This window comes from Podarcis raffonei, chromosome Z (genome assembly GCF_027172205.1).
Source record: "Podarcis raffonei isolate rPodRaf1 chromosome Z, rPodRaf1.pri, whole genome shotgun sequence".
In the NCBI taxonomy this organism is placed as follows: Eukaryota; Metazoa; Chordata; class Lepidosauria; order Squamata; family Lacertidae; genus Podarcis; species Podarcis raffonei.
Genome location: NC_070621.1, coordinates 19,060,670 through 19,081,000, shown reverse-complemented (window position 1 = coordinate 19,081,000; position 20,331 = coordinate 19,060,670). Strand labels below are relative to the sequence as shown.

Below are 20,331 nucleotides of genomic sequence, written 5' to 3'. Positions count from 1 at the left end.
TGCAGGAGAGAGATCCCAAGTTAGTACACAAAACAAGCTTTGTATTTCTTCAGACAGGGTGGTTGCACCCAAAAGTGCGCATGGGAGAGGCCAAGACTGAGCAGCCCATTTTCCAAGGAGAAAAGACCACAAGCAAAGGATAACTCCTCTTTGCCCCTGAGAGTAGGTGGGACTAGCAAGTAGACCTTCCACCTGCTGCTGGACTACAACTCCCATCACCCATGATTATCAGCCATGCTGACTCAGGGGCTGATGAGAGTTTGAGTCCAACGTTGTTTGGAGGGAAACAAATTTGCCACCTCTGCACTTTAGAGCTTTCCATGATTTGCCAGAAAACAGCTGTCTGCGATAAAAAGTTTCACCCTCTAAAGTGATTAGGGGTGGGGGTGGGGAGACTAATTGCTGTTGTTCTACACAGTGTCGACATTTCAGAGTTACGAAGCCGTAAAAGATTGTTTGCTTCATATTGTATACTCTACTCTAAACATGTTTTTTAGTATTTTCATTTTTATGTTGTAGAAACTCATGTTTATTTAGCACCTTGGCTTTTACTCTTTTAGATCTATTGATCAATCAGGGAATATATTCTCTAGTGCTGGCTGTTCAAACATCAAGTCAACTGGTAAAGGAAATTTCAAATTTCAAGGAAGAACCAGAGAATTGTAGGGCTGGAAGGGAACCCCAAGGGTCATCTAGTTCAACCTTCAAATCCCACTTTTTAAAATTATTATTATAAAACCAAAGACACCTAAAGAGAGCAAGAAATACTTATAGCTGCTGGCGAATCCACCCACCAAATGGCAGTTCCCATGAAGTCTGTGAAAACTCATGACAGGGAGAGGCCTCTCCAGGCTCGACTCACCTGAGTTTGGGACGAAGAGGTTTGCTGCGATGGGCATGGGGGCCAGGGGAGCAAAGAGGTCTGATGGAGCAGGGGGCGCAGCACCACCACTGGGTGACTTGGCCCCACCAGGGTTCAGGATGTCGACATACCGGGCTCTGCTTCCTGCTGGAAAGAGGCAAGGAGGAAAGCTTATCACCATGCAGTGATGGAGTCTGAAGGTAGAGATCAGGGAGTGGGTGGGTGAGGGCAACCAGGAAGCAAGAGCACCCTCCAAAAATAGTCATAATCACATTAGCAAGGGTCCAAGCAAACCCATTAAAACTAATGGACATTATTAACTTAGGTCCATTCATTCACAGAGAGCCAGCATGATGTAACAAGTGTTGGATTAGGGCCTGGGAGAGACTAGGGTTTGAATCCCCACTTGGCTATAAAGCCCAGTAGGTGTGACCGTGGGTCACAGTCACTACCTATCAATCTAATGTAGTAAGGATTAAAACAGAGAAGGAAGAGAACTATATACACTGCCTTGAGCTCCTTGGAGGAAAAGGTGGCATATAAATTAAATAAATGAATTTTCAGTTACTCTAAGCAGGACAGCTGGATTCAAGCTCACTAATGCTGGGAGTGTGAAGTGCGGAGAACAACACGTGCCAGCAGAATAGCCACGTAATGGTCATTCCACACTTGCAAAGAACCAATTCTTCAGTGTGGCAGCACCTACCCTGTGGAACTCCCTGCCCCTTGATGTTAGGAAGCCACCTTTGCTGTATTACTTTCAATTCCTGTGTTGTTGTTTTAAACTGTTTTTAAAACTACTCACTTTATATTGAAAAAACAACTAACAAAGTTTTTTGTTGTTGTTGTTTTTTAAAACCTGGCTTTTGGTCATAATGGCAAAAAATAACTGCTTATCCAAGAGCAAGAATTGCAATTGAATATGGAAATAAAATCTGGGAAAGCTGGTTGCCCCTTATACATTATTGTCAGGAAAGTAACTGCCTACTCTGAGAGCAGATTCAAGTAGGTTTTGAGGTATGCAAGGCATTTTAAATAGGAAATACTGTAGTTCTGTGGGTTATTGTTAATAGTTGTCAAATAATAATTACACACACACACTTCTCTGCCTAATCCCTGCCTCGTAATTATTTGTTTCGCACATAATTTTGCGTAAGGGTAACAGACCTGACATACAGCTTCTTGCATCTGTAATGACTGGCAAAGATGGAATCCTCTGCCAAGGACCGAAACAAACAAACATGTCTATTGTACATGCTATTAATGCCCAGAACACAGCTCACACCTGAACAGTTACCTGCTTTCCTGGAGAACATGTTTACGGAGCTGTTGGGAGGTCCTCCTGATCCAGAGGAAACTGCTTGAGGGACCTGAGGGAACCCTGAAGGAGGTGGAGGTGGTGGCTTGCTCTGGAAGTAGGAGGAAAACAGACCCTTGAAACCAAGGCCACCTCCTGGGGCAGGTGCATTGGAAAGGAAATGAACTAAACTCTGCTCTTTGCTTGACCCCAGACTATCTGTCACATTCACATCATGCACTGTGATACCACTTTGGACAGTCACGGCTTCTCCTGAATAATTTTGCGAATTCATTCAGGGTGCCAAGGGTTGCTGGGAGACCCCCTTAGACCCCTCACAAAGCTACAGCTTCCAAAATGGTTGAACAGCCAATCCCTCTTTTACAGGGAACTCTGGGAACTGCAGCTCTGCCCAGTATTTACCTCTTCCTCCGGTTCATCCAAGTTGACCCACCGCTGTTTCTTTTCATCCCAGACAATCTAGGAGAACACATAGGAACTGGTTAGGAGGCAAACCAGGCAGGCTGTGCAGATGTTCAGTTAAGGACTCACAACCACTGGGATTCAGGGTAGACCTACCGATTTGTTCTTATCATCAGGGAGGTGAGCTTCGTTCTTGCCTTTCCCCATCAGCCAGCCAAGCCACGTTGCTCCACTCTGCAGGGAAAAGAAAAGAAAGGTAAGTCTTGCAAGAGGGTGAAGACAATGGCCCCGCCCCCAACAAACCCAGCCAATTGGAAAAGCTGGGGGCAGAGATGAAGCTGCTACTTTTACCTTGAATGCTGGCCTACCTTCCGAGGCTCAGGCTCTTTTTTGCTTGGCTTCCCTTCTGGGATGGGCGGTGGGGGCGGGGAGGGCTGCTTGGCTGCAGAGTTCCGCCTCTCGCGCCCAACAGAGTGCACAGAGGATTCTGAGGTGGTCCGGGATCGCACCCCGAAGCCCTGCAATTGTTACAAAAGGAACCAGGATAACATTACAACCCCAAAAGAGAAGGAAGCTTCAGCAGGTGCCAAGAGGTGTTGTGGGTCCCCTGTTAGTCTGGGTCCCCTGTTAGTCTGACTCAAGAGCAGATCCGCTGAAATACAGTGGTACCTCTGGTTACGAACTTAATTTGTTCTGGAGGTCCATTCTTAACCTGAAACTGTTCTTAACCTGAGGTACCACTTTAGCTAATGGGGCCTCCCACTGCTGCTGCACCGCTGCATGAGTTCTGTTCTCATCCTGGGGCAAAGTTCTTAACCCGAGGTACTACTTCCGGGTTAGTGGAGTCTGTAACCCGAAGTGTTTGTAACCCGAGGTGTTTGTAACCCGAGGTACCACTGTAGATGGATGGATGGATGGATGGATGGATGTTGACTAACTTTGGTTGATCAGCTTTGTTAACTTTGGTTCGTCAGTTTCAGTGGGTCTACTCTTGAGTAGAACTTAGTTGGACACAACCCAAGGTTCATCAGGGCAGAGAAAAAGTTCCAATGCAGCATGGAGGTGTGAAGAAAGAGTGAGATGTTTTTTTAAAAGGGAGGAATGAAAGACAGACAGACAGACAGACAGACAGAGTGACAGAGGTAGGGAGTCTGCGCATGGCATACCATGTGAACTGAAGAAGACTGGGAGGTGGATCTGGATCGTCGGCCCGAGCCCTGCTTAGACACAAAGCCAGTACATCAACAAGCAAGCTAAGCCAACCTACTAACAGCGGATGCAGAGTCAGACCAGCACATTCTTCAGCCACAAGTTGAGCTTGTTAAGTGGGAAGGCAAAGGCTGTATGGTGAGCCTGATACAACAGGTTGGGAGTGGGGAGCCTTTGGCCCTCTGGAAATTGCTGAACTACAACTCCCATTAGCCCCAGCAAATGTGGCAGGTGTGATGATGGGAGTTGCAAGTTTTCAGTTGTTTTAAACTGCTTTTAATATTGTGTTTTAAAGTTGCAACCCACCCAAGGACCTTAGGGTGAAGGGCGGGTAATTAATGTTTATAACAACAGTTCAGCAATATCCAGAAGACTATAGGAGCTCCACGCCTGTAGCAGGTCTTGACTGGACTCCCCCCTTGACCACCTGGCTCCTCTGCTCTTGGCCACTCTTCAGTATGACTGTGTGGAAAGGAGGATTAGGTTATCCTGGGGGGGGGGGTGTCCAGAAAATCTGGCCCACACACCTAAAACAGAGGGGGCTACTCTGCCAAACAAACGGTCTTAGGAACATGAGAAGCTGCCTTATACCAAGTCCATCCAGCTCAGTGTTGTCTCCAGGGTTTCAGGCAGGGAGTCCTTCCCATCCCTACCTGGAGATGCTGTTAGGGACTGAACCTGTGTCCTTCTGCATTCAAAGCAGGCACTCTACCAATGAGCCACCTCGCCTTCTGCTTCAGCATGCCCCTGGCGTCTGAGCATGCACACAGCACACACAAACAAGGGTGGGGATTCACAGCACGCCTTCAATACCAGACCCTTTTTTTTCTGGGCTGTACACAACAAAAAAATTTCTCAGTGTACACTCACTGAAATGAATAAGCCTAAATCAGTCATGTCCCATTAATTTCACTGGGTCTCCTCCGAGTATCGGGTTAACGTTGGGTACAACCCTTTTATGTGTGCCAGATGAGGGTGGCCACACACTCATTGTCAGCACAGCTAGCTGGGAGGACAGCACTTCCGAGCGACGGATTCGAAAGCAGAACCCAGAAGCGGACCTCCAGATGCCCCTTTGCTTGGCCCTCGTACAAACCTGAGCTACAAACTGGAGAGGAAGGAAGGACAGAGCTTTCAGACAGGGTCATGGGTGGAATTTGGCTCCAAATTAATGGCCATTATGTGCTCCCAACAAAACAAAATGTTAAAAAAAGAGTAAGAGCAGGATGGATACCATGCTTGCCATCTTCCCATAGAAGTCATCCTCTCTGGGCTCTGGTCTGGCCTTCCAAGCTTGAGTCTCCTGGGAGCCGCCTTGCACTCCTGAGGCAGATATAAAAGACAGATCAGGATGAGTATGCAATGGGTTGGAAGGAGGCACAAGAATGATTGCATCATTAAATTGCATCAATGGATAAACCAGCTCAACGTTTGCTGAACTTGCTTTCACAGGAAGCAGTGATGGCCATCAACCTAGAGGGTGATGCTTTAAAGAGGACTAGACAAATTCATGGAGGAGAGAGCTAGCAATGGCCACTAGTCAGGGTGGCCACGATGCTCTGTATTCACAGCTGGGGGCAGCCATGCTTCTGAGCATCAGTTGCTGGAAACTACAGGAGGGGAGAGGGTTCCTGTGCTCAGATCCTGCTTGAGAGTTTCCCCAAAGGCATCTAACTGTCCACTGTGAGAACAGGATACTGAACGAGATGGGCTACTGGCTGTGTTGAATCAAAGGTGAATTGTTTCAGAAGATTTGCTAAAGACATCTTGGCTGTCAAGATAACCCCACAATTAATGGCTGTCAAGATAACCCCACAATTAATTGGTAGTTGTTGCAGCAATGAGCTCACATATGTTTACAGTCACTTGCTTTTATAGAGGCTAATGATGCTTTGATGTTACCCTTATCTGTGAGGCTTGGGGTGCTGGGCTCTGAGCCCAGAAAGGGGAACTATCTTTAAGACTTGGGTATCTACCATCAATGCCCTCATCTAGTCAGGTGAAATGACATATGCTGCTTTGTTTATGAAGAATGTATGCATGTTTGCTTGGGTGTGGACAAGCCATCTGCTTGCTATGTTGTCTATCCTGCATCTGCAAAGGCTAGGAGAACTGGCAGGCTGCTTTGCTGTAAGTCTACACCTTCTCTAGAACTGGCCACTCTGATGTTTTTCACATTCTTCTTTAGTGTCCCTGCACCCAACCACTCCTACAAGCCCTTCTTTGGGCCTGCAGTTCAGAACATTGGTCAAGGGCTGGTTTCTTCTTATGTTCTTATGATATTTTGGTGTGGACATTCCATATTGTACGGCACTCCCCAATGTGACTGTAACTTTGCAATGCAGGACATAAGCAAGTGATGGGGACCTTTGAAACATGTGCAGCTCTCCAAGAATGGAAAAAAGCAGAGAGACCCCTTTCTGTCACACCCCGCCCCTGCCACAATGCCAGGACAAACCTGCATCTTGGTTGAGCTGCTCCTGCAGCTGAAGCTCATTTGCTTGAGAGGATGGACCTGTTTGTGGCACCATCCCCATCGTGGGGTATGGAGGGTTCTGCTCGGCTCCATAGGCATGGGCATAGCTGGGTCCTGGCCCTGTAGAAGGAGGAGCCGCAGGGTAGAAAGGCGTATGGCCAGTAACCTCTGAATGGGAAGAAGGTGCCGCAGTGACTGAGCTGTCAAGGATGGCCTGGGGAGCTATGGAGGGAGTGACAAAGAAGGTAAATGGACATCTAGGATGTTTGTAACCCACAACAGACTGGAGCCCAGAACAACTCACTATCAATGCAAAGAATATTCCACCCCTCTTTGATGGATGAGAATATATTTGGGTCAATTTGCATGGCCAGAAGCAGCTCAGTGGCTGCTGGCAGGTCAAACCTACCATCAATGAACTGCATGGGTTGTGGAAACAAGCTCCACCCAGGCAGCCTGTGTGCCTTGAGACATCATAACCAAAAAGAGCAAACTGGATCCCCAACCAAGTGATGACTACTGGCACAGAGGAGGATAAGGCTAGCAGTGGCTACTAGCCACGATGGCTATGCGCTGCCTTCACAGTTGGAAGGAGCAACTGTATCCGGCTCTTGCTTGTGGGCTTCCCACTGCACCATCTGGGTGGCTACTGTGAGGACAGGAAGCTGGACTAGTTAGGCCACTGGAGTGACTCATCAGGGCTCCTCTGATGTACTTAACACCAAACACAACAAGGCCTTAAACTGGGAGCACAAAGGGTCCTGGGGAGCCCACCACCACATTCCAACAGTGGACACTGCTGACAAATGGTTCCCACCCTACAATTCACTGTTGTTTCTTATTCTCCCTGCCCCATCTCTGACCTCTCCCTACCCCATGAAACAATGGCAAGGAACACCCACCGGAAGGCATCAGCTGGACACTCGGCTGCACAGGGTGACCTGTGCCAGGAAGCAAAGAGGCCAGGAGTGGGTTGTCAGAGCCGGATAGCATCTCATGACCAGCCCCCATCCCCTCGCTTTGACTGACATGGTCCAGTTCAGAGCTTGGTGTGCTGCAGGCATATTGCTGAGGTGTGGATCTCCCTGCGCTGTAAGCGATCCCGCCCTCCTGGGAGAAGAAAAAAATCAAAGATGGCAGTTTTCAACTGACAGACATATCTACATGTTTCCCTTTGCTAGGCCCAAGACCACCACTGCAAAAGGTTTCTAGGTTAAAGACCCCTCTGTGACCTCCATCCCTTAGTCAGAGAGAGAGGAGCACAGGTCGCTGCCTTACAAGGAGTCAAAGCATTGAGAGCATCTAGCTCAATATTGTCTACACTGAATGGCAATGGATCCCTTCAGGGTTACAGACAGGGTTCTTTTTCTTTTGTACAATGGTTCTTGAGATCAAGGAGCAAGTTTTGGTCTATGTCTGGAGACCCTAGGATGCAATTTTGAATCAAGGTGGTGGATTGAACCTTTCAAAACTGATTTCAAAACTGCACTGGTTTTTTCTTGGTTTCTTAATATTCCTGACCAACATGAGGTATAAGGCTGCTAATGTTTCCAAGCAACTCTTTAAAAATAAGGGAAAGGTTTTCAGCTGAAACCCTCAGCTCACTTCTGTTTATACTGCACAAAGCGGGGCTACACTGATTGAATGAACATGCTTGGGAATCTCACACACTGAACTTATGGGAGGACAGCATACTCACCTTGATCTGCCCATCTAAGCTTCGAAGTTGTACCAACCAATCAGGTTCATCAAAAAATTCCTGCTCAGGTTTCTCCCTTATCTGAGGGTCAAAGAGCCGCAACCGAGGGGAGATCTGTGAAGCAGAACCATTGGAAATGGTCAAAGGAGGACAGAGAGAAGGGAGCTTCTGGGACTGCTCTGTTGGGGCAGGCAACTGCAACCACTTTTTTAAAGATTTACATATATTTATTTATAGTAATACATAACAAAGTATAATAGCGGATGCCAAATAAAACTAAATAATACAAAAGTAGAACGGGATAGCTAAACATGTAGGAATAAATTTACATACTAAAATTCAACATAATAAATTAACATCACAAAGTTTCAAGTGACAGAAATGGGTTAACATTCTCCTGTACCTTATTACTTCAGTACATTATAAAAAGACTCCATTTCCTGATGAAGACACTATCTTTCAGTCTGCCCTCTTTGGTTCTCACTATATATGTGAGCTTAACTATGTTAACTATGTCCCAGATTTTAGTTATCCATTCCTCATGGATGGTGTTCTCATTTCCTCCCCAGTCATGACAGATAATAATTCTGGCAGCAGGCAAGAGATGTTGCATCAATTCCCTGTCCTCTATTAGTACAGTTTCTTTAACATTTCTGAATAGCAAAATCTGACGATCCATACGTAAATTATAGTTAGGTATTACTTAAATTTTCATTGCTGTATCTTCCCAGAATGTTCTAAGTTTTGGGACAAGTCCAGAATATATGCTGCATTCAAGCACAGACTGCAGTCATTTCTAACTTTATGTTTCCCTCTCCACTGAAGATATCCAGGGACTAACTGCTCATAGAAACATTGGAGAGGGCTGTGTGTTGTGTTCAGAGGGGCCTACCTTAACCAAGACACACAGCACTGGAAAAAGGCAGTTGAACCTCCCCCCCACCCCCAATATACTGTACCTGGATCAGCTGACTAATCAGGACCGGGGAATAGTAACAGGGGTTCTTGAGGATGGCTTTGGAAATCACTTCACAGTAATGGAAGGCCTGTGCGGCCAGCCCCACTTCGGCCAGTCGACAGGCATAGATAAACTTAAAAACCTGTAAGAAAGAGGATTTTGAATCTTAGGTGATTTGGGAGCATGGCCTTAGCAGCAGCAGCAGCAGCAGCAGCAGCAGTTAAAAGCATGAGGGTGCCTGGCCTAGACATGCTGCTTGCACAAGCAGCATCAATGTTCCAGAACCTCAGAGCTGTCATTTCTTCTCAAGCAGCCCAAACCTACAAGGTGCCTAGTGCCCTGCCCCTGCCCTGGCATTCACTCCGGACTCTTCTCAACAGCTCATGTCTGGGTCATGTAACCTTCATAGAGAGGAATGTAACAGGGGACTTTGCCCCCTTATGAGGAAACACCCTTTGAGGACACCAGGATCGTGCCTGGAATAGCTTTCGGCTGATGCAAGCAAGTTAATTAAGAAAGGTATTTGTATGATCAATGTGTCATTAAAAAAATGAAAACGGGTCACAACAATAAAACCTTAAAAGCTTGCAATAAAAGTCATTAAAAAAGTTAGAAATAAGACAGCAATTAACAGTTGTGGAAGGATGTCTTCTTAACTGCCCATGTAGGGCTGGCAAAACAGAAATATTTTCAGCAGGTGTTAAAGAACAGGCTTAGTGGCCAAGTTCCTCTCCTCTGCTCAAATGTCTCTCAAGATCTGAGGGATAGCTCAGTCGGCAGAGCAAGAGACTTTCAATCTCAAGGTTGCTTAGTTTGTGCCCCACACTGGGCAAAAAGATTCCTGCATTGCAAGGGGGGAGGCTATATGACCCTTGTGGTCCCTTCCAACTCCACAATTCTAGGATTCTAAGGCGATGCTCTCATTTTAGCTGCAATTTTTTAATCTTATGTTTCTATCTTTTGCTAAATCCTTTGTACCTGTATTACAATGCATTTTAAGCAAGCAGATGTTTTCATGCTCAGGATTTATCCTGTGTGTGCTCTTGTTTTAGCGAGTCTGCGATGGTATAAAAAAATGATCTGATCTCTCCACAGCTCCAGGCATCCAACCTGAAACACTCCTTTCCCAGCTTCTGTGGCCACTCCCATCTTTTGCTTTTCCTTCCTCTCCCTCTCTCCTGCCCTGAAGCTGTGTGGCCCAGAGAGTGGGGTGGAGGTGGGGCTGGGGGTTGCCACCGCCCCCAGCACACACAAGCCAAAAAGGAGCTTTCTCCAGCACACATTCCCAAGAAAGGCTCCTGAACTGCAGGGGCAAGGTGCTCCTTTCCCATGCTTTCTCAGAACTTGAGCTGTGTTGCACATTATAAGCAAGATCAAAGTGGAAGGGGACAACAGCTGTCAAGCATTTGCAACCACTGCAAAACAACAAGGGGACAAAGAGCAGCCATCACCCAGGAGACTGAGAAGACAGGAGGCACCCCAAACCTGGAAATTGGGCAACGAGCATGGCTGTGTCCCCAGGGACTGCGCATATTCGTAGGCTTCTGTCCTTCGGATGGCTTCATTGGTGGAGAACTTTGAAAAAGGTGAACTGAAAGGTAAACAGAAGGGGTGGGATAGGAAAGTATTTGGTAAATGAGACACAGGCACTTGACTTGAAGGCCATTTAGAATATGGAGGTAGAAAAAGGCGCAAGACCCTCTGGCACCCCTTGAACAGCTCCATCAGCAAATTTCATTGCCATGGCCCTTCTCTGGCCTCAGAGATAGAAACTTGGGACAGGGGCAGAGAGACAAGCCACAGTCCCTCAGCGAGGCTGCAACTGGCCCAGGGATCAGCAATAGGTGCATATCAAAATGTACACAAAGGCAAGGCTTTCCTGCACAACAACCACAACCCTGAGTCAGGGAGAGGCAGCTTTAATGCTCTTTTTTTTAAAAAAAATGGTGATAATGAAGGGTGGCTGCTTCAATGCATTTGAAACTGTGTTTGTGTTGGTTATTTGGTGTTTGCATGCTGCTTTGTGAAGGCTCACCCCTCTTTAGAAAGTGGGTTATAAATTTATTACTTAGGGCTTCATGGCAACCCATTCCTCCCCACCCACCTGTGGTTTGAGCCAATCAGAACCAGCTTAGTTGTTTTCTTTGTGTAGACTCCGAATCCAACCTGAGCCATCAGGTAGCAGAAGTGAGCAGCATCTAGGAGGCCTCTCGAAGCTGTGGCAAAAGACAAAAGGCATCCCTTAAAACGGGGCAGGAGAGGACTGAGGCCCAGGGGCCCTCTGTTCCCAGAGACTGATCACTCTTCCCTCCCACCCCAATCTCCATCAGTGGGATTTGCTTCTGTGGTTTACCAAGCGTGTCGCCCATGGTGGTGATCGTCCTGTGCTCCACCTCCATGTTATTTGTCAGGTTGGAAAGGACCATTGCCAAGTGGGGTCTCCAGTCTCCCCATTTCTCATCTCCACAGCACTAGGGGGGGGGGTGGCAGGGAGAGAAAGACAGGATAAATGAATTTTCCAGTACACTGCTAAGTCTTTACCTCTGCCTTTCAGTTTGTTTCTGCATTAAAAACAACAACACTGTACTGTGATTTTACTGTTTTGCTTTTACAATTGTTTTGCACACTGCCTTGGGACTAATGTGAATGGAGGCATAAAGATATAAAATAAGATGAGCCACTGCAAGTCTGACGAATAAATAACTACAAATTCACAAAGTGCATGGCTGCTAAGGGAGCACTTCACAGTGCATTCCTGTTTAAGCACGCACAAAACTGAAAGCCCTTTGCCCAATGAGGAATTGTGGCCTCCTCCAATGGGCAGGGACAAGGCAGGCTCTCACTCAGGACTCACTGTGGATGCTGCGGGCATCCTCCCGGACATGAGCTGGTAGACAGTCTGCAGGGGGTCGTTGATTGGGAGGCTGTTGGCGAACCTGACAAGCCAAGAACACACAAAGTCAGGGGTCTTTCTAAGGAGACATTAAGAGAGTCCAACGGCACTTTGAAGGCATTAAGAAGAGCCCTGCAGCAGCAGTTGGATCAAGCAAAGGGAACCCATCAAGTCCAGCATGCCAGTCCAACAGCAACCAACACAATGCTCCAATGGGAAGCCCAAATGCAAAACCTGAACACAACATCAACTCTTCCCACTTGTGGTTTCTAGCAACTGGTATTCAGAGGCATACTGCTTCTGGCAGTGGAGGCAGAACAAAACCATTGTGGCTAGTAGCCACCGATAGCCTTCTCCTCCTTCGATTTGGTAAATCCCTTTTAAAGCCACCCATAAGAAGTCTGTAAGACTGTGCAGTCCAGCCGTCTTATGGTGATCAAGCAGATGTCCACGATGGGAAGCCTGCAAGCAGGACCTGAGGAAACAGCAGCAATTCTCCCCACCTATGATTTCCAGAAATTGGTATTCATTGGCATATTGCCTCTGATAGTGGAGAGAGAACATGTACCCATCGTGGTAAGCGCATTTATTTGCTTACTCCAGGCAAGAGATGAGTAAAGAACAGGTGTGGGTAACCAGGTGACGGCAGCAGAGTTTTAAAAATGTATTGAAGTTCACTGGAAAAAGGACTGGGAGTGCACATGGAGGTAGGTATCTCTTACCTGGTCATCACTCTTGCGTGAGCCCTACTGTCCATCTTGCTGGCCAGCAGCAAAGCGTGGCCCCAGAGCCCGTGTTTCATGGCTGATTCCAGAGCGTCCTGGTGAGAGGGAGAGGGGGGGGGACGGGACAGAAACTTGTCAAGCTGGGCATGGATCTCCCCTGGGGTGTGCTCAGCACCCATAGCTCTCCTCCTCACTCCAACACATGCTCAGGAAGAAACCAGCATTTGACTGAGAAACCTTTAATCAGATTTCTTTTGGTGTCAGCACCTAGGGTCAATGCCAGCTTCTAGAAAGACCTTAAAGGGGCTACTTCAACATCTTGGTATAGAAGGGTGTGGTGTATCGCCCTCACTGAAAACCCAACATGCAAGCTATGACTGGCAAAGAAGAAGAATACACAAGGACGCTTTTGCTGGAGAGTTGGTGGGAGATCACCACCATCACAAATGCAAAACCAAACAGGACCAGTACCCAGCAGTTTGCACTAATGTCATGCGAAACACTTCCTCCCTTCCTTTTAACAGAAACATCTGCCATTGTAAGGTGGAAATTACTATTATAACAAAGATTAAGGTATCTCCAGAATTGGGAGTCATAGTGCTGTTTTTGTTGCCTTTGGTTCAGTAACAACACTAAAATTTTACACACACATACGTATTACTGTTATGTAAGAAAGAAGGAAATTAGCCGTCCCTAGCCCGTCACCTTCTTGCGGCCATAGAGCAAGAGCTCCCGGAACCGGTCTGTCTCCTTCTCGAGGTTGCCAATGGTGGCGATGAGGCTGTCTGAGAGGAAGGAGAGCTGGGCTTCTCCAGACTCCTCCTCTGCCTGCTCCAGGGCCTCGTTCGTGAAGTCAATCAGGTTAGCTTCATTGGGTGATTTCCCTGGGAGCCACACTGTGCGATGATCCTGCAGCAGGAGCTCAGCAAGGTCTGTGCCCACGACTGTCTGCAAGGAAAGCAGTGGACAGCAACACTCTTTCGAAAGGGCAGCTTGGATGGAGACATCCCACAACCTGGCAAGGGGGTGGGGAGAGAAACATCTAGCTGGTCCCCCTTAGCCCAGAAACTGCAGGACTTGAGTTCGCAGTCAAGTGTGACTTTTGGTTTGTTTAGTAAAATTAACTGTTTGGTAGACTATACCCAAAGAGTGATTATCATTCTTTAGCTCTGCATTTAGGCATTCTTTCAAAGCTCAAGGTGGGAGGGCAGGGCAGAGCATGCCTTTCCCTGTACATCACTGCAACCATCCCATAAAACTGAAAGCACAGTGAGTTGGAAGGATTAATCTGCAGGATATTAAGCATTTCACTGGTTCAGATATTTAGCAGGAAGCCCAGAACTCTTACCCCATTCTGTCTGCACAGGAGAATGATGAAGTCCCAGAGGAGCCGGGCAGACTCCTTGTCGATCAGAGTGTCATTCTGAAAACACCGGGTGGCTTGGTTCTGGGCAAAATTGATAACATCCACTTTGTGAGTCTCTTCTCTATAAGGAGGAGAAGAGAAAGCAGTGGTGAGGCAGAGAACTAGGCCTCCAAGGGAGGCAGCTCGGAGCAACCTCCGACGTGACGAAAGGCAAGTGCTTCACATACTTGGTGAGGGGGCCAGGGAAGGCTCTCATCTCCTCCTGCTCCAGAGAGTGCTGCATCACCATCTGCAAGGCAAGCAGAGGGGAGCATCATGGACAGGGTCTGTGATGCATCTCATTACACTGAAGGCAGCACTAACTAGACCCTGCTGAACTCACAAATTAGGGAACTCAGCAATGGGGGAGTGGGCTCTGCTGAATTAAGGGGGACATAACTATTAATAATAACAGCAATAGTAATGTATTACCCATTTATCAGTCAAAGGTCCCAGGCAGGATTACAACATTAAAACACAGTATGCAAACCAGTTTAAAACAGCTTACAATCACAGAAATATGGTGGGTTCTAAAATATACCCCTGAAGTGACAAATGTTATTTTCAATATAAGGACATATATAAAACAGATAACCACATATAAAAACCATGAAAACAATTTTGTGTATTCACACACACACACACACGCTTATTAATATAAAGTACAGTTTACAACCACATCACATATAGAAAAGCAATGGGATAAATATTTTAGAAGGCTTAGTGAAATTAATGGCAAGCTTTGTTTCATTGCATATCATCATAATTTTTTTTAAAAACGAGCTGGCCATTTACACACATTAAGTGTTATTAAGCATTATTAATTATTATTATTATTATTAAATACATTTGTCCCAGATCACCTGGCACTTCAAGTGTGTGACCAGCAAGGACAGCAATGAAAGCTGGGCATGAACCGGAAGCTTCCTAGAAAGCCTCCTCCTCTATTTTGTCTGTTTAAAAAGAGTCTTAATTAGTCAAGTTCAACAAATAAATAGAAGCTCTTCCAACAAAGCTCCATTTTAACTTTTTTGCACCGTCTAAATAATTTGTTCATTCCACCACTTTAGGCCTCATATTTGAGCTCCTTGAAGGAAAGGTGGGATATAAATGCAACAAATAAATGAACAGAGCAATGTTTTATACAGGATGGTTTAGCCTGCAAACTTGGTAAGGCAGTGAGAGATTCTGTAGCTTTAACAATAGCAAGACACAGAGTCCTGGGTGGAGCACAGCTGAGGCAGGCCTTCCCCTCCCTTACCTCCATGCTGTGGATCTCAACCAAAGCTGGCTGCCCCTCTGAAGGCAGGTTTGCCAGGACCTTGATCAGGTAGCCCCCAGGACCGAACCTGCAGCAGACATGGGGCACTGAAAATTTCTCAGGCGGCAGAGGCCTTGAAGGGGCTGCGGTGGGGAAGGAAACAGGCAGGCAGGTTAAGAACAAACGTCTGGCAGGTGTCGGCTCTCTGTTTGCACCTTACTGGATGCATAAAGCCCAAGAAGCCGCCCAGGTGCTACCTTGTTCCACAGTCATCCACGCAGCTTGAGTTGCATAACTGTCCATGAAAGGGGACTGCTCGGCAAAGTGGTCATAGGAATACTCTGTGTGGAGTGAGACTGGTTGGTGATTCGCTTCATAGGTGCCAGCTGTCAGGTCATGGTTGCTTCGATACAGCTGGCTCTGGAAGGGAAACATAAGGAAGAAGTGTTTAAGGGCCAGAGTTTGAGCAGAGGAAATGGCAAGGTACAAGCTACTCACCGCCCTTCAAGTGAGAGCCCAGGTTGTCCTAATAAACCACAAGGACCTGCCCAGGTTCTAATATCCTCAGTCGAGCACCTTCTAAGTGCCATCCACATCAGAAGAATGGTTGGGGGTGACGTGAGAGAGAGTGAAGTTTCTTCAGCTGCTCCCTGAGGATATTCTCTCCCAAGAGAGGTCAGGATGGCTCCCTCCTTGCTATAATTCTGCTGGCAGGCTGAGACTTCCCTGTACAGACACACCTTTGGAAGATTAAGGTGCAGGTGGTGCTAACCACTGGGCTGCTGTCGGAGCAAACTCAGTTTTTAACTGCTGGTTTTAAATGTGTTTTGATGTACAGTCATACCTCGGGTTACAGCAGCTTCAGGTGCGTCTTTTTGGGTTGCGGACTGCCGAAACCCAGAAGTACAGGAACAGGTTACTTCCGGGTTTCGGCGGTCGCGCATGTGCAGAAGCGCCGAATCACAACCTGTGTGTGTGCAATGCGGGTTGGAAACACTGCGGGTTGCGAACGTGCATCCCGCACAGATCACGTTCGCAACCCGAGCGTCCACTGTATTGTTTTTAACTAGTTTCCTTTTATTATATTTTACAATGATGTTTTTAAACTTTGGAAGCCTTGAACCCCAACTTCTGAGAAAAGCAAGATATAAAACATTGAACATCAATAAGAATAGTATTAATAGTATCATCATCATCATCATCATATCTTTATTAAGAAAAGAGCTGGTGCTGTGACATCTTTATTGTAATTATTTGTAGGCCTTAATAAATCATATATATGCGTGTGTTTCTGTTAATGTTTACTTGCTTTTTAAATTATTTTCTCCACCTCCCACATAGGTTTCTAGCTGTTCTTATTTTATCCTTAAGCCACCTTGAGTCTCTGTCAGGGAAGAAGGCGGGATATAAATAAATACAATAATAACAACAACCACCCTGGGACAGTTTCTTTTGGTGGTGGAAGTGGAGAGAGAAATCAGCAAGACCCAGCTGAGGCACAGCTAGTGCAGGGGGAGGGGGGAACCCAGACTGCAGCGCTGGGGGTTCTTTCGTGCTGCCAGGTGATTCTCCAGAGACAGGCCAAAGTCTTACCTGCTGGGAGCGCGAGCTGAAGCTGCTCCGCCGGCTGTGGGAGCTGCGCAGGCTGTGGCCAGACTGTTCGCTGTGAACACTGTGTCGGTCAAACTCGTCCCCATAGTGGTTCCGGCGAGGCTCTAGGTCATCAAAACTGGCGGTGAAACGGGGGTCATACTGCCAGTGCTCCTCATACTGGTCGTGGCTGCAAGGCATGGAAACAAAACACAAAAGAAAGTGCAAGGGAGGGCTTGGGATTGTAGGGAAGCTCCAAACTGAGAGGTCCTGAAAGCACTGCACAGGCTGCCAGTGAGCCTGATTTAAGGAGTCAGTGCTGGCACATAAAGTCTACAAGGGACAGGGGCCCAGGGGCCTACAAGAGTGCCTTGTTAACCCTCAAAGGCCCTGCTGGTGCCACTGCTGAGCTCTGCCTACTTGGTGTGGACCTGCAACAGGGCCCTTCAAATCCTAATTTCCACTGTAAAACTGAGGCCACGTTCACAGCGCTATACTGCTTCAAACACTCAAGTCTTCTTTCCCCAAAGCATCCCGGAAGCTGTAATTTGTACAGGGTACTGAGAGTTGTGGGGAGACTGCCCCCTCCCATTCCCCTCCCACAGCTAGAATTCTCAATGTTTCAACAATCAATCTCCTTCTGAGTGAACTCTAGGAATTGTGGCTTTGTGAGGGGAATAGGGGTTTTGTAACAACTCTCAGAACCCTTAACTACACTTCTTAGCTATGACTTTTTAAAGTGGTGTCATGTTGTTTTCAATGTATGGTGTGAATGTGGTTAGGTCCCATCTACACCGTACATTTAAAAACATTATACCGTACATTATACCGTAGTGCTTTAAGTGTGTGGTGTGGATGTCACCTGTATTCCACACTATTACAGGGAGATTTCAAAGTCTGCAAAATCATAGAGCTGTAGAACTGGAAGGGACTCAAAGGGTCATTTAGTCCAATCCATCTGCAATGCAGGAATCACAGATAATGTGAAAATCACAGCTAAAGGACAGATAGACACCTCAATCCACTTGAAGTTCTCCAGCCTCTGCCAGTCCTTTGGACATCCAGTCCTTTGGGATCGCATGCAGGCTCAGAAGCCAGGAGAACCTTAGCTGTTTCTGCCACTGCTGCCATGGCCAGGCCCTGCAAGGGCAGCAGAATTCTGACAGAGGAAGTTCCCTGCCAAGGAGGGGCTTTTTCTACTCAAATGTGAGGCCCAGAATGTGATCCTGCTACTTCACGAGCTTCAATCCTCTGGGGGGTGGGAGGTGCACTTGGTGTTTTGAGAAACACCCAACAAGACCATTCCAGACATCCAGAGGTTCACAAACCTGTTTGCGTAGGGATAGGCCTCTCTCTTTTGGTAAGGGTGCTGTTCTGGGTAATCCCAGTACCTCTGGTCGTAAACACTGGGGTCTCTGTACCTGGCGTCGTATGGGTAACGGCTTGGACCTTAGGAGGGCAAAGGCAGGAGAGAATCAGTAATCCCAGGAGCTTCACACAACCATTTCAAGCCACATTTTAAGACTTGCCAGAAACAGAGAGCACATGCTAGCATTCTATATGAAAATCCAGGCGTGTCAAATTTAAAAAAGGCATCCCTGCTATTTATTATACAAGGTGTGTGTAAGAGAGTTGTGTGAACTTGAGGCTGTTTCAGCTATAATTAAGAATAGAACTGGAATGTCCCCTCTGAAAACTAATGGGGTCAGGTTTTGAAGAGGATGGAGTTTGCCATCAAAGAAGTGCCCTCTTTCTCTCTCCAGAAAATGTTATTTTTAGGTTTGAGATTATTTTTTAGCCAAGCCAGATCCCATGCAAGGTAATAAACCTCTGAGCTCATTTACTGGGACATGCACACCCTGCATTTCCACCTTTAGCAATGGAGGCACTCAGGGAGTTCAACAGGGTTTACTCCCAAGTCAGCATCCATAAGGCTACAGCCTGGGAATTTCAAAACAAAGCCATCTCAAAATATATAATAAAATTAAAACATCCTCAGCAAGGCAAATGGGGGCATTGCTATGCATCATTCCAAAACATACAAATCCATTTTCTTACAACCAATGCTGCTTGGTTTTTTCCTCCTCAAACTTGTAAAGTTGCCAATTTCATTACTGACATACAATTCCACACCTAGGGATTAGCTTTTATCATGAATGAGAAAACTGCTACTGTAGATTTACAAATTAATTATTCACAAATCTTAAAAACACTTTTCCAGGTCAGTGAAGTATAAAAGGTTCAAAGAAGAACTTCACTTGGTAGCTTGAAATTAGCATCAGTAGCTCCCTTACTAGCTTCATGAGCACAATGAGTGACAGGGCAACCAAAGTAGTTTCTGTGCCAAAACTGGGCCTAAACCCTGATTGAAATGGATCTACAAAATCCATTTCCTCTAAGGTACACCTGTACCTGGTCTGTAACCACCCACACAAGAATCTTGCCCAAGGTATTTATTCACAGCCATGATGACTAAGATTTTACTTTATTTTTAAAGGAAAGGCCACAAAGCTCAGTGGCTGAGCATCTGGTTCACATGCAGGAGGTCCCAGGTTCAATCTCTAGGGACATCTCCAGGTAGGGCTGGCAAAAACTCCCTGCCTGAAAACCTGGAGAGCCGCTGCCAGCCAGTGCAGACATGACTGAGCTACATGGAACAATGGTCTGACTCAATGTGATGCATCTTCCAATATTCCTAATCAACCATGCTCTTCTCCAGTACAAGATCATCCCTATAAACCTGCTGCTTGCCTCCATCTTTGAAACTCTGCAAACATTATAAGGGTCCTCAGTGGAAAAGGGATAATATAATGCTAGATTTAGGTTAACTATAAGATGAAGCAATGGTTATAAAATGTGTTTTGCTGAAGGATAAAAAAAACAGCAACCCACTGATATTCCCTACCTCCATAATCATAGGGATTTACATAATAGTCCGAGTAGTAATCATTCCATCCGCCTTTGGTGTTGTAGTAATCTTCAGGATATCCCTGCCTGCAAGAGGAAGGAAGAGGGGGTTGTTTTATTTGTTTTAAACATCAATCATCAAAGAGATCCATGCCCATCAGCTCACAACTGAACTGCAGTGGTATCACACAACTTGATGCTCTTAACTGGTTGTTTCTTGCTAAAATTTAACTGATGGCTTCCCATTTACTTTGTTCTTCCTGATGCTTTAGAACCACTTCACAAGCACCAGATTGCTTGGCAAAGCCAGGACACAACAGGCCTTTGTCGTTTCACACTGCAGCAGCCATAAATTTATTCTGCAAATAGAGGTTCAGGCGGATACCTTCTATGTCAACTTTTAAATGCTCATATTCCATCAGGCTTACACAGGCAAATAAGAATACATCTTTCCACGATAGTTAGCAGATTTAAGTTTACTTTTTTTATATGGTGCTTGTCTTATGGTTTGATGCACAATTGTCGTAAACTGCTCTGATTTTATTTATTTATGAAAAGCAATATAGAAGTATTTTTATTTTTAAAATGAACAGGAAACTTCTGGATGGGGTGAGGGTTGGCTAAAG

At 46.3% G+C, this 20,331-nt stretch overlaps 1 protein-coding gene across 7 annotated transcripts in view; it reads right to left on the bottom strand.

Moving 5' to 3' along the window:
• SEC16A (SEC16 homolog A, endoplasmic reticulum export factor) overlaps positions 1-20,331 on the bottom strand; it is a 39,303-nt gene that overhangs the window by 7,602 nt on the left and 11,370 nt on the right. For 3 of the 7 annotated variants that reach the window (XM_053374793.1, XM_053374792.1, XM_053374797.1), the window contains exons 4-27: positions 19,704-19,792; positions 18,127-18,247; positions 16,802-16,988; positions 15,466-15,628; positions 15,209-15,351; positions 14,136-14,197; positions 13,891-14,029; positions 13,248-13,490; positions 12,540-12,637; positions 11,779-11,860; positions 11,278-11,395; positions 11,029-11,140; positions 10,410-10,515; positions 8,926-9,066; positions 7,967-8,080; positions 7,170-7,377; positions 6,250-6,489; positions 5,026-5,114; positions 3,749-3,802; positions 2,951-3,100; positions 2,739-2,816; positions 2,583-2,639; positions 2,160-2,271; positions 863-1,009 (exon numbers count right to left, since the gene is read on the bottom strand). In XM_053374793.1, the coding sequence (XP_053230768.1) occupies positions 863-1,009; positions 2,160-2,271; positions 2,583-2,639; positions 2,739-2,816; positions 2,951-3,100; positions 3,749-3,802; positions 5,026-5,114; positions 6,250-6,489; positions 7,170-7,377; positions 7,967-8,080; positions 8,926-9,066; positions 10,410-10,515; positions 11,029-11,140; positions 11,278-11,395; positions 11,779-11,860; positions 12,540-12,637; positions 13,248-13,490; positions 13,891-14,029; positions 14,136-14,197; positions 15,209-15,351; positions 15,466-15,628; positions 16,802-16,988; positions 18,127-18,247; positions 19,704-19,792 (3,053 nt within the window). Of the gene's footprint in view, positions 1-862; positions 1,010-2,159; positions 2,272-2,582; positions 2,640-2,738; positions 2,817-2,933; positions 3,101-3,748; positions 3,803-5,025; positions 5,115-6,249; positions 6,490-7,169; positions 7,378-7,966; positions 8,081-8,925; positions 9,067-10,409; positions 10,516-11,028; positions 11,141-11,277; positions 11,396-11,778; positions 11,861-12,539; positions 12,638-13,247; positions 13,491-13,890; positions 14,030-14,135; positions 14,198-15,208; positions 15,352-15,465; positions 15,629-16,801; positions 16,989-18,126; positions 18,248-19,703; positions 19,793-20,331 lie in introns of those variants that run through there. The other 4 variants (XM_053374796.1, XM_053374794.1, XM_053374795.1 and 1 more) reach the window with 4 other exon arrangements.